This window comes from Corticium candelabrum, chromosome 5 (genome assembly GCF_963422355.1).
Source record: "Corticium candelabrum chromosome 5, ooCorCand1.1, whole genome shotgun sequence".
In the NCBI taxonomy this organism is placed as follows: Eukaryota; Metazoa; Porifera; class Homoscleromorpha; order Homosclerophorida; family Plakinidae; genus Corticium; species Corticium candelabrum.
In genome coordinates this window covers 8,790,531-8,806,410 of record NC_085089.1, presented here as the reverse complement: position 1 = coordinate 8,806,410, position 15,880 = coordinate 8,790,531, and the positions used below count along the sequence as shown (strand labels likewise).

General features: G+C 41.0%; 2 protein-coding genes across 2 annotated transcripts; one reads left to right on the top strand and one right to left on the bottom strand.

Moving 5' to 3' along the window:
- The first annotated feature begins 24 nt into the window (after positions 1-24).
- Positions 25-3,614, top strand: LOC134179891 (inositol-tetrakisphosphate 1-kinase-like). Its single transcript, XM_062646906.1, has 11 exons — positions 25-192; positions 1,274-1,295; positions 1,354-1,479; positions 1,537-1,654; positions 2,372-2,464; positions 2,517-2,560; positions 2,633-2,725; positions 2,783-2,849; positions 2,907-3,061; positions 3,119-3,200; positions 3,264-3,614. The coding sequence occupies exons 1-11, from the start codon at positions 92-94 to the stop codon at positions 3,455-3,457; spliced, it is 1,095 nt and encodes a 364-aa protein (XP_062502890.1). The 5' UTR covers positions 25-91; the 3' UTR covers positions 3,458-3,614.
- LOC134179887 (myosin heavy chain, cardiac muscle isoform-like) lies at positions 3,583-12,981 on the bottom strand. Its single transcript, XM_062646900.1, has 8 exons — positions 12,891-12,981; positions 12,334-12,383; positions 11,939-12,265; positions 6,326-7,228; positions 4,821-5,189; positions 4,670-4,765; positions 4,472-4,591; positions 3,583-4,401 (listed from the first exon to the last, which is right to left on the bottom strand). The coding sequence occupies exons 2-8, from the start codon at positions 12,373-12,375 to the stop codon at positions 3,775-3,777; spliced, it is 2,484 nt and encodes an 827-aa protein (XP_062502884.1). The 5' UTR covers positions 12,376-12,383; positions 12,891-12,981; the 3' UTR covers positions 3,583-3,774.
- Between the last annotated feature and the right edge of the window lie 2,899 nt (positions 12,982-15,880).

The following is a 15,880-nucleotide window of genomic DNA, read 5'->3' as shown; positions in this document are numbered from 1 at the left end:
CAACACGTGCTTTAGTTCAATGTCCCGTATCCGACTGTAGAACAGAACTGACAATTTGACCAATGGTTTCGTGGATTGGCGTTACTGCGTCATGAGTAGACTCAATGAGAAGCAGAAACGAGTAGGTCACTGGCTGAGTGAGAAGAAAGCAAAGAAACTGAACATCTCGCTGCTCAGTGAGCGTCTCAAGAGGTCAGGGTTATGTTATCAAACGATATTGACTGTGCAGTACTTGCTATAGGCAGTCACTGATTCAACGTAACACGACTGTTTAGTATTTTGAGGCTAGTATGCATTTCACATTATGACTGCATGTTATGACGCTAGAGGAACAGACTAGCAATGAAGGTTTAGACGTTAGCTGTAGATAGGCTGAAAAATGCAATTGCAATGCATGTTAGCACTGTCGACCGGACATTATTCTCCTCCATCCATTGTCCTGCAAATGATAGACCGGGGCGTGCGTCTACATTAGAGCGACACCATGCAACATGCATGCTACTCGGTCCAAGATCTAGATTAACACGTACGCACGTATTGTACTATTTGGTTATCGTCTTAGTAAGATGCTAGTCGAATAGCGAATAACGAATGATTTGTTTTTGATCTGTCGTGTCTCTGTTCCGCGAGTGGGTTGGCAAGGGGCCCCTATGATGTCAACGTCCGATTTGTGGCATAAATGCTATGACGACATGCGGAAAGTATGCTGCATTTATACGAGCACCTAAGATGGAACTGGAGCTTTTTGCCGAAATTCTGCATGGTGATATAGCTAGGTTTGATACTACTGTATTATAGACCACTAAGCGGACCTGTTTGCATCCATTGCACATATGTAGGCAATTCTTGTGTTCAATGAGGAAAGCACATCTGTCAATATCAGATGATCTACGTTGTCTGAGGACTGGGGCAGCCATTGCTAGGGAAACCAGCTAGCCAGGCTTCACAGATGTGATTTTTGCTTGCTGGTCGTACATTTGGATTTTTATTAATAAACTTTGACTTATGAATTTTGAGACAAGATATGTAGTATATGCATGTATATGATAGACAGGACTTTCAGTTGTACATGTACCAGTACTCAGTGATTTGAGGGGAGAACTTCATAGAAAACACGTGTAATTCATTGCCTATCTTAGTATTATCTACGTGACAACTAACTGTACAAACAAGATGTTTAAATTAGAACATAGAGCTACACTTTTTAAAATAAGAAAATTTAACATCACAAATGAATATTGTACATGTGTTGAGTGTTGCTTTTGTGTTCAAGAGAGAAGATTAAGTTAGTGCCGGTTAGTGCCTTCCTCTTCTGGTGTTTGTTCTGTATTGCTTGAGGTTTCTGCTGTCCAGATTGATTTGAGTCAACCAGTTGAACTGCAGGGGCCTTTTGATGTCATAATTCATAAAATCACAGATTTAATGGTTGCTGCTGACGGAGGAGATGAAGAAGCTAGTGCCTCTGTTGATCGAATTGAGGTTTGTTGAAGGAAAGTGTTGGTGGTGCACTTGACTTTGGACCTTTGATATATTTAGACATTCACTGCTGCTCATCCAGAAATACCCATTATTGACCCTTTGAGCTCAGTGCAAACACTACTAGATCGAAGCATTTGCTATCAAATGATGGATGACATGAAATTTAAGTTCAGAGGTGACTTTTGGTCTCAACTGTATTCTATCTATTTTACAATTTTATAGATTGTGATTAACTTAAATGTGTGCATATATCTAGGATCTGTCTTGTTTGTTGTCTGTGTTTGCTGTCTGTCTGCATTTTCATCTGTCTGTCAGTAGTCAGCGATAGTGTTGACTAATAGCGATGTGACATTAGTTTAATTTTAAGAACGCTGTAGGTAGGGCTTGTATTGATGATTGATGGAGAACTGTCCCGTGGCTGCCTGGATTTGTGTCTACCTGCTGATTAACATATAGCAAAGCGTGATGTTTGTATTATCCAGTACACATTATGACACATTGCCCTAGGTGCACGTGTTTAATCTTCTCTGATGTCCATTTCATGGTGCTTCAAGATCCACATGATTATACAACTACGCTACCTGCATAGTTGCTCATTGAAGAGCCATATGGTCATCTGAACAAATAAAAATTTGGATTTCTGCTGAGTGACCACTGCCAGAATTTCTCAAGAAACACATTTGTGTAAAGGGTTGTGTCCTTAATTTTCGGTCCAAACTATCTTGCTACTCTATAGAATCTGTGGCATCAAATTGACAGTGCGAACAAGAAGTACAGATTCTGTGAATGTAGAGCACAGTTGTATGCCTCTAGACATTTCCAGGGTAATGGGTGGGTCAATAAGACGTTTGTGAGCAACTATCAAGATTATCATGGTCTGTTGTGCTTGTAGATACTGAGGTGTGTTCTCCACCTCATGTTACTCTGACTGAACCAATGGATATTTCACGGAAGTTAAAAAAAGCAGGAGTCAATTTTCCTTGTGGTAAGTTTTTTTCACATTTGTCCATACCCCTCTTTCAGTCATTTTCCAATAGTCTGCAAACCTCTCGTTGCGCATGGAACAAGACTAGCCCATCAGGTTTGTTCAAGCATGCAGGATATATCTGTGGTTGTTTAATTAATTAAAGTCTCGTGCTTGTCTTTTGCACAGATGGCAATCGTTTTTGACGAAAGTGGTCTTGAGTCAATGAAATTTCCATGTGTAGTGCAGCAGTTTATAAATCACAATGCTGTATTGTACAAGGTACTAATGAACAGCATCAGTCATACATATTATTGCACAGTATGGTCTTTGTCACAGATATTTGTTGTTGGTAAGTTACATTTCCTCGTACACAGACCATCCATAAAGAATTTGGCAGCATTAGGTCAGTAGCAGTCAAACCTATGGTTATCAACACTGTCATGCTGTTTGTTTCTTTTAGACGGGACAACAACCATCTTTTTTGACAGCCATGATGTCTCCAAACCATCTGCTTCATCGCACTTGAATGAAGTCAATAGAGGCATGAATGCACAACCTGTGCCTCCTGATAATCGTGTTATTGCAGCAATTGCACAACGAGTCAGGACAAAGATGGTTGGTTTTATGAATCGTTTCTCCATTTTAGATGTAAGTGTGTCCATTTTTTTTTAGACTTTGTCTTTGTTGGGAATTGACCTGATTGTCGAAACGTCAACAAGGAAACATTATATCATTGATCTAAACTCTTTTCCAGGTACTTATCACTGGTTTTTCTCTATTTTCCAATAGTCCAACACGTTCGTCTCTTTCGTGTTAGGATACGAGGGAGTCCCAAATTTTTTGGATGCATTAGGTGACATGATAGTTGATAGATTGAATGGATCATCAAATGTAGCAGAGCAGACATCTATCCCTCCTGCTGGGCAGCACCAGAAACTGCAGCGTCCAGCAAGACCAGGCAATGTAGCAAGTGGAAAATTAACTGGCATAGGAGGAGAAGCAAGTGACTAGACAGCACCATTACCAAATGACAATGTTTGTTCTGTCCTAGCAATCTACTTTGTATTTCAATTGCTTGGCTGACTACGCTTGTCTCACCATTTTCTTTTGCAGTGAACTGAGAGTCAGTTATGGGATGTTTTTAAAATTATCATCAGTTAGTACAATGCCCATGCTAGTAATACATCTACATATATGCACCTGCAATACATATGTTTGCAGCCTTGAAACCAGCAAACAAACGTGCAACACCACCAAATATAGCAATCCTAATTCATTGCTCACTGGCAAATAACTTTTTATACAGAGATTAGAAATTTCTTTATCAATCACGTAAGACATTGCTCCAGGTGTTCTCTGTAGTTTGAGAAGTCTGCTGCTAAAAAAGGTTTCTGACATCGAGGACATTCTAGAGCCTTATCAGTCGAACGTTTCTGTGGGTGTTGTTGCTCTTTTACTTGACCTGGCTGCACAGGTACAGATTGGGCAGATTGCTTGGATGGCTGCAGAGAAGAATTGCCAACATTTATTGGTAATGGGTTAGACGAATACAAAGAAGCAGAGGTAGGTGTAACAAGTGAGTTGGATGGTTGTTGAGATGAGCGGACAGTTCGTCCACGGATTGTTGAAGATATGTGTTCTCTTTTCATCCACTCTTGCAGTTGAGAATACTCACCATGTCCCAACACACTTGTAGGATTTATAGGGTCATAAAGATGACTGCCTTGAAGTTGCACAGTTGGCTGTTTTGGACTGTGATAATCACCAGCTGTGGGTGGTATCTGCTTTAGCTGATGGTGAGGAACAGCCCGTGGATCATCTTCACTGCCTTTTTTAGTATGTTGATACATACCTAGTGATGATACCTTATCTACTCCTTCAGCATGACTGTATGATGAAACTTGTCTTTCCTGCTTCATCTCACGCATTTGTCTCCTTACTTCCTCTACAACGCGCTATACCAACAATATGATTATTGCCTGAAATGTATGAACAGATGCACCCAATGGGACTGGTGGAAGATACCTGACTTTTCTGTACTTCTTCAGTTTTAGCCATCACTTGGCTATACAGGTACTGCACTTGTTTCAATCCCTCAGTGTTCTCTTTCTGCAACCGTTCTTGATTATCAACTAATTGATTTATCTGTAAACACAACATGGGCAGCATTAATAAACATTACTGTAAGTAAAATTCACAACAAAATTTAGAGGTTTGCATTACCTCCAATTGTAAATCCCTATTGTGAACATCAGCAGCTTTGTTTTCAACTGTTAGTTGTTGGAGCTGTCCACTTAGCCGTTCTATGTCTTTGTCTCTCTGTAGAAATACACAGCGTCTCATGATTATTATTAAACTAAACTGATGTGCTAACCTGCTGTTTGTACTTTTGCATTTCATTTATTGCCGCCTCTCGTTCCACCTCTTTGCTAGCAACCATCCGTTTTGTCATTTCATGTGCTTGTTGCTCTGACTGTAAATCTCTTGTGGTTGTTCTAAGATGTTGTTTCAAACTAGTACATTCTTGAACTTGTATGACCAATTCATTCACCCGGAATTCTAAAGCTTCTTTCTGTCTAACTTGCTCTTCCAATTCTTCCCTTGTTTGTCCTCTGCTGCCATCATCAACTGCTCCTAGCAATTCACCTACCAACTCTCTGTCTCTTTGCAAAACTTCAACCTCTGCCTTGTGACCTAGTGGTAGTAAGCACCTCTTTTCCAAATCACTGTTCGCTTCCTCCAACTGCAAGCAACCACAACTACCTCAACATACAGAAAGATACCAGCAAAGTATTGTCTGTGCAAGTAATAGGACAGGAAAGTAACTCAATCAGTGCACATGACTACTAGCTGCACTACTCAAATAATAGCTACTTCAATAACTATTTTTATAGCTATTCGGTAGAATCCAATTTACCAGCATCTGTGAAGTGCACTTCACTTTTTGTCTGTTCATGATTATGTGCAACAGGCAAATGTGTAATGATTACCAGTCTCTGAGTAAGTCTAGAGTTACTCATAATGCATGTGCAGTGCCTGTGTACTACGCATATCATTAACTCTTTCACAAATGTTTAATGCACTCAATTCTCTTTAACTGATCAAGCAAAATTTGTTTCTTGTAACTCACCAAAAATTCCATATCAGACCTCTCAACTTTTCTTCACACCAAATCATGAGACTGTTTTTTCATGACCACGCCCATTAAACATGTTTACAACGTAGGCGTGGTTAGCAGCCTAAGCGGCCTCCCTTTACGTTTCTGAGCCTTCAAGGCAGGGCCTCAAACTTCCAAACGTTACTTTTACTGCAGATAGATACCCCAGATACCCCAGATACAAGCAAGCAGAGCCCGTATAGAGAGTCTAGTTCAAAGAATCTGCTATCTCCGGAAAGACGGGGCTAACTAGTCTGTGCAAAGCAACTGTCAGAATGTCTCACGGTAGGCTTGTTGGGAGAAAGGACTGGCAATCGTGAGAAATCGTGAGATCGTGAGACATGCCCATAAATCATGAGTCTCACGATGAAATCGTGAGAGTTGAGAGGTCTGCCATATAATATTCATTACCCTGTGGTTTCATGGCATTTATTTTGTACATAATTTTAAAGTTAAACTGACCTCAGAGCAACCTGTTTCATCTTTGTAGAATGGTCATTAAATTGTTGCAGTTAATTTGGGTTAAATTAATACATTATAGAAAGAGAATTTACAAGTATGCAATGCCCACCACTTGTACTTACAATAACAACCATGACAAGCAAGGGCAAGTCATAAAAGTTAATACTGTTATTAATTATACATCACAATTGAATCAGAAACAATGCATGATGCTTTGCATCATCAAAAACAAAATGTGTTCACTGCAAACATTCACACACCTCCAATATTCTTGCATGACAGACTTGGTTGTTCTTTTGTAAAGTGGAAATTTGCTGTGACATTTCTAACAGTTTCTTCTCTACCACTTTGTGTTGTCTTATTGCATCCTCTGTGACGAAACTATCAGTAACTTGCTTGCACTTACCATCTACATTGCTTTCAAGTTCTGACTGTTCAATACCACTGTCTACTCGAGCTGACAATATTGATAAGCTTGTTGGCTCACTGTCTCGCATACTACCATCTCCAGCTACTGAGGAGGACGCTGAGTCATGATGTACATCAGGTAGCAAAAGAATTTCTCCAATACTAAGACTAGCTTGCTTGTCCAAACCATCATCAACACTACTAACTGGCCCCTTCCTGCCCACCACCCAGTCAGTTTGCCCTTCTTGTACACTACAAATCTCAGTCTCTAATTTTCCTAACTCTTCCATGGTTATCTCAGTTTGCACAGACACGTTGAACATATGCATAGAAATACTAGCTTGGTTGTCAGTCATTTGCTTCCTGTGTTGCATTCCTGACAGTTCAGAGTTCATAAATGTAGAAGACTGAAGCATGTTTGTCTGTGCCAGCATTTGCTGCCTCATGTTACCAACCATTTTCTTCAAATTAGAAATTGTTTTATTATACATATCTTCTTTTCTTGCCCATCTTGTCTGCTCTTCTGTCGAATACTTGTGTCTCTCAACCTCATCTAGAAGTTCAGTTAATACATTTTGCTTTACTTCAATTCTCATCTCCAACTCATGAATTCTATTGAGGTAAGGAATAACAATGGATGCATCCTCACTACTTTCTATTCCATCACCAAAACGTTTCATTCTATCCAGCTCTTCATGAAGTTGGACAACCTCAAGTTGCAGCACTACATTACGTTGTTGCAAATCATCAATTACCTAAACAGAAAATCTCTAAATAATCAACCAAAAACTCTTCCTCCACGCTAACTTATTGCAGAGAAATTATTGATATCAGTTAAACCAAGTAAGAATGCTTATTCATACTTGGTTACATACAAACTGTAAGATAGTGGATTAGACGGGGTATTATGATTGTGCGCATGCGTATTGTTGTGTTCTAGTTTTGAGCAAGATCTAATAGAAATACAGTTGTTTGGTATTTCACAAGTCTCCAAACACGATTGGCTTGTGGCACAACACTGGCGACGAGGACCTTGTGATCTACGCAGGTCCAACAACAGAGACAAGACAACTAGAGTGACTCAGAGGTGAAACACTGCATTTTGCAACAAACAGACTTAGACTTATAACCGGAGATCAACCAACTCCACCACTAGCAGTAGTACACATCCGTGGTACCAACGTCAGTACAAATGGCAGAGCAAGGAGGGGACCAAAGGAATCAAGAACCGGAAAAGCTCATGCGCATTAGGAAGATGACGCAGTCCATCCATGGCAGTGACTTGGAAAATTATACAGAACAGTTGGAATTCTTTTTCTTGGGAAGCGGTATTTGCAATGCAGAACGGAAGAAGGCTATCCTTATTGCAAATGTTCCAGCTGAGTCCTTTCAAATAATCAAAGACCTAATAGCCCCAGAGAAACTCACTGATCCAAGTGCGACATATGAGAGAATAGTCCAAGTGATGAAAGTTCGTGTCAAACCGGAGATATCGACGCTTGTCAGCAGGTACTGCATGAATTTGACAAGTCAGCAGGTACTGTATGAATCTGACAATAGAGTATGTCAGTCCCAGGAATCAGTAACCAACTACGTCAAGGCATTGAAACATCTAGCTTTTTACTGCATATTTACAAATTAGGAAGCCACGTGCCATGCTTTCAAGAAAAGTGGACACATCCAACAAGCATGCCGCACAGTAATCAGGGCAGACCCGAAACAAACAATGAAATGACAACACAACAAGAGACTATCGAGAAAGAATAAGTCTAAGAGCGAATGGAATTCACACACAGTAAACGTTGTGGAGGCTATGCAGCAGAAAGAAGACAATGAACGCTCTGCTCCGATGATAGCTACAATCACCACCCACATCTCAGCACCTTGACTGAAGGGAAACAAGGCCATTACAGTAGATACCACCATTGAAGAGAAATGCTGGAAAATGGAGCTTGACACAGGGGCAGCTGTATCATTTATAAGCAAAAGAAAAATTGACAAACAGCTTCACCCGTTAGTGAACCTAGAACCAACAACGTATACAGGAAAGACGGTACGACTTAATGGTGTTTGCAAAGTAAGGATGGAGTATCAAGATCAGGTGAGGTACCTCCAACTTTATGTATTACCGGGAAAAGGACAGGCCCTATTTGGACGTGAATGGCTTCGAGAAATACAACTACGATGGCTACTGCTACATCTAGAAACCAAGAGGAATCTGGACAGTGTTCAGATGCAATCAAGAAAAAGAGAACAGTAGACTGCAGTTCTGGAAGGCCAGACCGGTATCCTTAGCACGAAGGCCACTCGTGGAACATAACTATATACCCTCAAACGGAACGGTCTGGTGAAGCAAATTTAACAGTGAGTGGACCGCTCCCATACTTACCCCTATACAGCGGGACAACACCGTTCGTATCTGTGGCGATTGCAAAATAACGGTAAATCCACAGCTAGACATTGACTCTTACCCTTTGCCATGATGACATATTCGCATGCTTGAGTAGGGGACAATTTAGCGTCCTCGATCTCAAGCAAGCTTATCTGCAGATGGAACTCGAAGAAGGCTCAAAGAAATATATGGTCAATATGCAAAAATGACTTTATCAATAGCAGCGATTACCGTATGCTGTCGCCTCTGCGTGAGCAATCTGGCAACAAACCATGGACCAAAATACTACATGGCATAGTGGAAGTACAATGTCATCTAACTGACATTTATCATTACTGGCCAAAACACTGAAGAACACCTCACAGTCTTGGATTCGGCACTACAACGCCTTCAAGAATATGGCATCAAGGTTAATCAGGACAAGTGTCGCTTTTTGCAACACTCCATCAAATGTTGCAGGCACATTATCCCGGCAAGGGGTCTCCACCAATCACCCACAACAACAAAGCCATCATCCAGATGACACCTCCTCAAAACATCACTCAACTTTGCTCATTCTTAGGAATGGCGAAGTACTACTCAAAGTTTCTTCCTAGTCTGGCTAGCAGACTGGAACCATTGCAACGACTACTACAGAAAGATGCAGAATGGCGCTGGGGTAGTGAACAAAGTCAAAGTTTCAAAGTTGTGAAAAGCTTGCTGCTGGAAGACATAGTTCTGACACATTATGACCCGGATTTGGAACTTGACCTCCTCTCGCAAGATGATCGCGAGAAATTGTCATGCAACCATCATGATACAAATCAGCATGTGCGCGCACATGCACGCATGCATGTACGCACGCACACACACACACACACACACACACACACGCATGCACGCACGTGCACACACACACATATGCACGCACATGCCCGCCCACCCGCCCGCCCGCCCACCCACACACACCCACACACACACACACACACACACACACACACACACACACACACACACACACACACACACACACACACACACACACTTTAGACATAACTGTTGCTGAGACTTGTAGACTGACAGTGCTAATTGTATACATATGTAAGACTGTAGAGTAGCCTGTGACAGTTCGACGTAAGGACTCAGAGCTGTGCTGTCTCATAGGATAACGGACGTATCGGAATGACCAATAGCCTACACCTCAAGAACGCTGACAAGACCAAACGACAGTACCTTTGTCAGCATTTTGGGGTTCCAGTGGAGAGCAGATGGTACCGGCATCATCCTGATAGGCTTGTGTTCACAACTAGAGAAGGAGGCTTTGGGATTATACTGGGGAATGCAGAAGTTCCAAGATATCTAGAAGGACGACCTTTTACGCTAGTCACTGATCACAAGCCATTGCAGTATACAATGGCACCGGGTAAAGCTGTTCACTCCACTGCCGCTACTGCACGTTTCACATGAATACCAGACAGCACTGTAATTGCGACTTTATCTCGTGTACTGATACCAGGAAGTCATCCTGAGGAGCCAGATGAGGAGACACTACTCTATGCAGATATTGTGCAAGGTCTGCCAACCACAGATGCCAAAGTACACCGTGCTTCACGTCAATATCCAATATTGTCCACTGTTATAGAAACTATGCAGACAGGCTGGAAGAAGCCCCCACAGTCATCTGGACTGCAAGTATTCTACGTTCGGAGAAATGAATTGACCACCTACCACAGAATACTACTGTGGGATACTCGAGTTGTCATACCTACCAAATTACGGTCACAAGTCTTAGACGCTTTGCATGAACAACATATTGAAATGGCGAAGATGAAAGCGTTGGCTCATACATACGTTTGGTTGGCCTAAGATGGATCAAAACATCGAGGAAATGGTGCAAAGATGTCAAGGTTGCCAAGAAAGCAGTAGTGCCCCGGAGAAGGCTCTCCTACATAGATGGGAGTACCCCACACTGCCCTGGCAGCGCCTACATGTGAGACTTTGCTGGCCCTACTGATGGCAGGATGTACATGGTGATTGCTGATGCCCACTCAATATGGCCGGAAATCATAGAGATGGGAAGTACTACAGCAGAGAAAACCGTTCAACAGCTGCGGACAGTCATGTCAAGAATAGGTATCCTGGAGCAGCCAGTGACCAACAATCGGCCCCAATTTAAGTTGGAAGCATTTTGACCTTTTATGAAAGGCAACGGTATGTACGGCACATCACCGGAGCTCCGTATCACCTGGCAATCAATGGTCTTGCAGAACGCTTGGTGCACAGTTTCAAACAGGCACTAAACGCAGACAAAAGCAGCAAGCCAGTACAACACAAATTGGACGAGTTCTTACTAGCATACAGTGTGTTTCCACAGGCCACCATAGACAAAAGCCCTCGCAGCTTCTGTTCGGGCACAACGTTCAGACAAATTGGATCTGTTGAAACCTGATGTTCATAAGATGGTGAATCATAAGCTATTTAGTGATAAAAACAAACCTTGTCGATCTTTTGATGAGGGACAACAAGTGTTGGTCCAGAATTACAGACCATGGTGGAAATGGGTACAGGGAGAGATTGCCGTTCAAACAGGGCTTGTGTCATACCGAGTCCATGCAAACGATACAGTCTGGAGATGGCATGCCAATCAACTGCACCCGATACCTCATTCCAACCATGTGTGACCCAGGAATCAAATCCAAAACTGAGTGTGAGAAAACAACAAATTTGAAATCTACAGAGAACTCCATTAATCGCCCGCCAAATGACTCACAGGACAAAGTAGCGATAACTGAGATCATGCAACAAGCAGATACCGCAGCTGACGAAAACGCTAACCAAAAACATGGCAACCTGTCCGATGGGATCACAACTAGATCAGGACGAGTAGTAAAGTCGGCCAAACTACAGTTCTGGCAGTTCCAGTTCTAGAACTGGAACTAGCATTCAAATGCACCGTAGCTAAGACAGACAGAGAAACAGGTAGAGAGATCAACAACCAGACACACAAACAGCTACTAAAATATTAAGCATTACTATTATTATAAGCATCAATATCAACAAATGTAAACAGGTATTCAGTAACAAACTGTCTGACCATCAGTTTTTCCACTGCTTCTGGTCGACTTCTATCAATTCCTGCAACAGCTTGTTTCAAACATATATTCTCTCTTGTCAAGTCCTTCATAACTTGCAACTGTGACTCGGTTCCCAATGTCAGCACTCCAGCTTTGCCAAAGAGAACACCACAACTGCCTCCTCTTTCCATACTGTACCCTCCTAACTTCCTCTGCAAAGTTCCGGAGAAATGCTCTAGCCTCACCAAGGCATCCTCAAGTCGTTTCACATTAGTCATCAACTTTTCCTTTTCTCTGAGCAAACTGCCTATATCAGTATCTAGTTCTTTCTGCTTTGCCATCTCATCCTATCAGATCAACAATTAACCTTCCACATGTCATGCATATACTTCAGACTGAAACTCAATGTTACAACCTCCTCTTGTCTTCCATCACCATCTTTCATTTCTAAGCTCATAATAGAAACTATACTCGAACAAATATTCTATTTTTAAAAACAAAATGTCTCAATACCAGCAATAAACAGTTTTGCAAATGGCCTTTCAGCCAAGACAGTTACAATTTCAAGATCCATGTACAAGACAGAGATTGACAACGCAATTTCCTATGTACTTTAATTTACAGACGACCTGACCTAATAATACTGTATACGTAAGGGGATTCCCCTCAAATGTACCACGCACTAAAATGTAAGTTTGAGAGAAATTCTGAAAAGAGAGATAATAATAAAATAATTTGGCGATGATCATGAAGCAAGTAAGCCTCGTTTCAGATCTCACACATCGTCAGGTAGACAACAAGCATTACTGAATTAATTAATTAGGTCACTATGTGTAGATGGCGAGTGCAAAAAACCAAACCAATAGGCATCCTAGATAAGAACTGCTCATTTCTGCATTGTATGTACGAGCGCGAGTTGACCGTCGCAAAGGTTAAAATGTAAGAGGCCTCACTTGCTAGAGAACAACTTACCTGGCAAGCAATCGGCCGACGACAACGATAGCCGCGACGCCACAAATACAAAAGAACGAACTTTGCTGTCGTTCTCTTCAGACTCGGTCTCCGCCGCCACACATGCGCGGTGCGAACAAAGGCGGTACCTTACGTGTTTTTTAGTTAATTACCGAGCGTAGCGAGGCTTCTAATCCAGGTCGCACAACAGAAATGGGCGTGGTTCTATATGGAGCTTTTGGTGTGTGTGTGTGTGTGTGTGTGTGTGTGTGTGTGTGTGTGTGTGTGTGTGTGTGTGTGTGTCATTGTGTGTGTGTGTGTGTGTGTGTGTGTGTGTGTGTGTGTGTGTGTGTGTGTGTCATTGTGTGTGTGTGTGTGTGTGTGTGTGTGTGTGTGTGTGTGTGTGTGTGTGTGTGTGTGTGTGTGTGTGTGTACACACAAATCTCAAATTTCTCCTCCCCACGACAACGTTTCATGATAGGACCTACCTTAAAAAATCGTTTCGGTGTCCGACTACAGATGAGTCTAGGAACGATTCGTGCAAGTGACCAAACCACGAAGAAAATGCTTCATGAACTTTCGTCGCCCTATCCTTTTGTATTGTAGCTAGGGACTTTGTGTACTTGACAACCAAGAAACACCTTCAGGAGTAACAATGAATGCCACCTACAGTCAACTATTCACACGTCAGTATGATCAATCCTTTACTACACTGTGCTGCATCTAACACTGTTGACAGTCAATGTTTGTTGATATCAATTTCTATGTCCAGACCACTGTCGTTACAACGGAACTGAGTGCATACCTAGACTGTACATTTCAATTGTCTTGATCACGATCGCAAAACGACGACTACCTATACGAGGCCTATATACGTAATCTATACTACTTTTAGGAAGTTTGCATGTTTACTATGGCGCGCCACTTGTGCCATAATTCGCTATTTCCACTTAAGTAGTATTCATTTCCACTTAAGTAGAATTCATTTTCACTCAATTAAGTAGTAATCAGTTGACTTCAGTAAAAATGATTCTACTTAAGTAGAATTCAGTGGTCTATTTCCACTAAAGTAGAATTCATTTCCACTTAAGTAGAAATAGCGAATTATGGCACAAGTGGTGCGCCATAGTTTACTTCCATGATGTACTGTATGACACTTAATTAGATTAGACCTAGCTGGCATGGTATGTAGTAATTAGACATAGCACTATTTGGTTAGTACTGTACGTTAGTGAGCGTGGTAGAGTGTGTAATAACAAGTGAATCTCTAACTAATCGAGCCTGTGTCCACCGATCAAACACAAAACATGACAGCTAGGGTTTCAACAAATACGTATTGTCTAGCTAGGACTCGCGTTTCAGTAGACGGTCTGAAAACTCTGTTGGAGGTATTACTGAACGCGAGGCGCCCGCTGATACCCCGTACAACTAGTTAAGAAACATGTATAGATATCTTGACTTTGTCTAGAACTACAGAAGACAAGTAAAACTGCAGCAAAGCCTTTCTGGTAAGGAAGTTTTGGTCACGAGTTGAAGCAAGGTGACTGGATAATCTGAGTTCATGCACTGACTGACGAAAATAATCAGAAGACGTATTTCTGAAGGGGGGAACGTGCCCCCAGTGCCCCCGTCTGGATCCGCCTCTGGCATTGTCTCTCAATAATATAATTCTGGAATATTTTTACAGATAACAATTCTGTGCTAAACAAACATTGTGAATAAATTCTATCTTGCAGTTTAATACTGTTACATTAATTAATTAATATTATGAAGCTAGATAGTATTTAATAATTTCTTTTCATTGCAAAATAACATAACATGTATTTGTTACATTATGTTATATTATGTTTATTATACTTATGTTATGTTACATTATATATGTTATGTTATCTTGTATTATGTTGTGTTGTATTATGTTATGTTATGTTGTTATGTCATGTTATGTTGTTATGTCATGTTATATTGTGTTATGTTGTTTTATGTTGTCTTATGTTACATTATGTTGTGTTGTGTTTTGTTATGTTGTGTTGTATTATGTTTAATATGTAATGTTATGTTATTTTATGTCCACAGGACATAGCATAGCATAACATAACTAGTACAACATAACACAAAACAACATAACATGACATATCATAACTCAACACAGCATAACATAACAATACAATAATGCAACATAATACAACATACCACAACATAACACAATATAACATAAACAACATTACAATATAACACCTCATAACACAACGTCACATACTACAATAACAGTGACATTGGATTACAGATAGCATGTTTGCTGGATGAGAAAGTGTATTGGTAATCTGATGCTCTCTCTTGTGGTGTGTAAATGATCTTTCTCTTCTTTACTGATTTTCTAGAGTATGGTCTGATCTAGGTGAAAGGTACACATTGTAAAGGACTGTTGATCTTCACCTCTACCTTGCTGCTTCCACCTTGCTTGTGTAACACTAAATAGACATCAACTTTTGCCAGGTGTTGTCCATTTGGAAAATTCAAATTGATGATAATGACGTAATTGCTAGTGTGTTAGTTAAATTTCTGAGTTTCTGCGCAGAATGTAGTCAGTGTAAATGCTTTATAATCTAATGTACATGTATTCTAGATTAAGGCCATGACCTGTTGTAGTCTACATACAGACACAACTACATAGTTTGAACAGCTTGTGCAACTTTTCTATGTAATAATGTTCAAACAGACTAGTATTGTAGCATATTTTGAAATATATATGTATATATATATATATATATATATATTATATTCGGATATCAATCCTCGATACGCATGCCTTTGTGCACGTGCAGGTGTTCCCCGGTCCCGTGCCAGACAACATTGGCACGAGAGTATCCTGGTAAATTATAACTTCGCGGGAATCCAACACAGACTCGAAAAACGATCAATGCCAGCTCTTTGTTCTAGCAGAATGGCTACTTCGCAACTCTGTATAGATCCCAAGATGCTGACAACGAGAACGTGAGACAATGCAATCACGT

Excerpts from the sequence above, each read along its gene's own strand:
- LOC134179891 (XM_062646906.1), top strand. The coding sequence starts at position 92 with ATGAGTAGACTCAATGAGAAGCAGAAACGAGTAGGTCACTGGCTGAGT. Across the intron at positions 1,296-1,353 it reads AGAAGATTAAGTTAGTGCCG|ATTGATTTGAGTCAACCAGT; the intron begins GTTAGTGCCTTC and ends TCTGCTGTCCAG. Across the intron at positions 2,561-2,632 it reads GAACAAGACTAGCCCATCAG|ATGGCAATCGTTTTTGACGA; the intron begins GTTTGTTCAAGC and ends TCTTTTGCACAG.
- LOC134179887 (XM_062646900.1), bottom strand. The coding sequence starts at position 12,375 with ATGAGCTTAGAAATGAAAGATGGTGATGGAAGACAAGAGGAG. Across the intron at positions 5,190-6,325 it reads GTCATGCAAGAATATTGGAG|TTGGAGGAAGCGAACAGTGA; the intron begins GTGTGTGAATGT and ends GGTTGCTTGCAG. Across the intron at positions 4,766-4,820 it reads TGCAAAAGTACAAACAGCAG|AGAGACAAAGACATAGAACG; the intron begins GTTAGCACATCA and ends GTATTTCTACAG.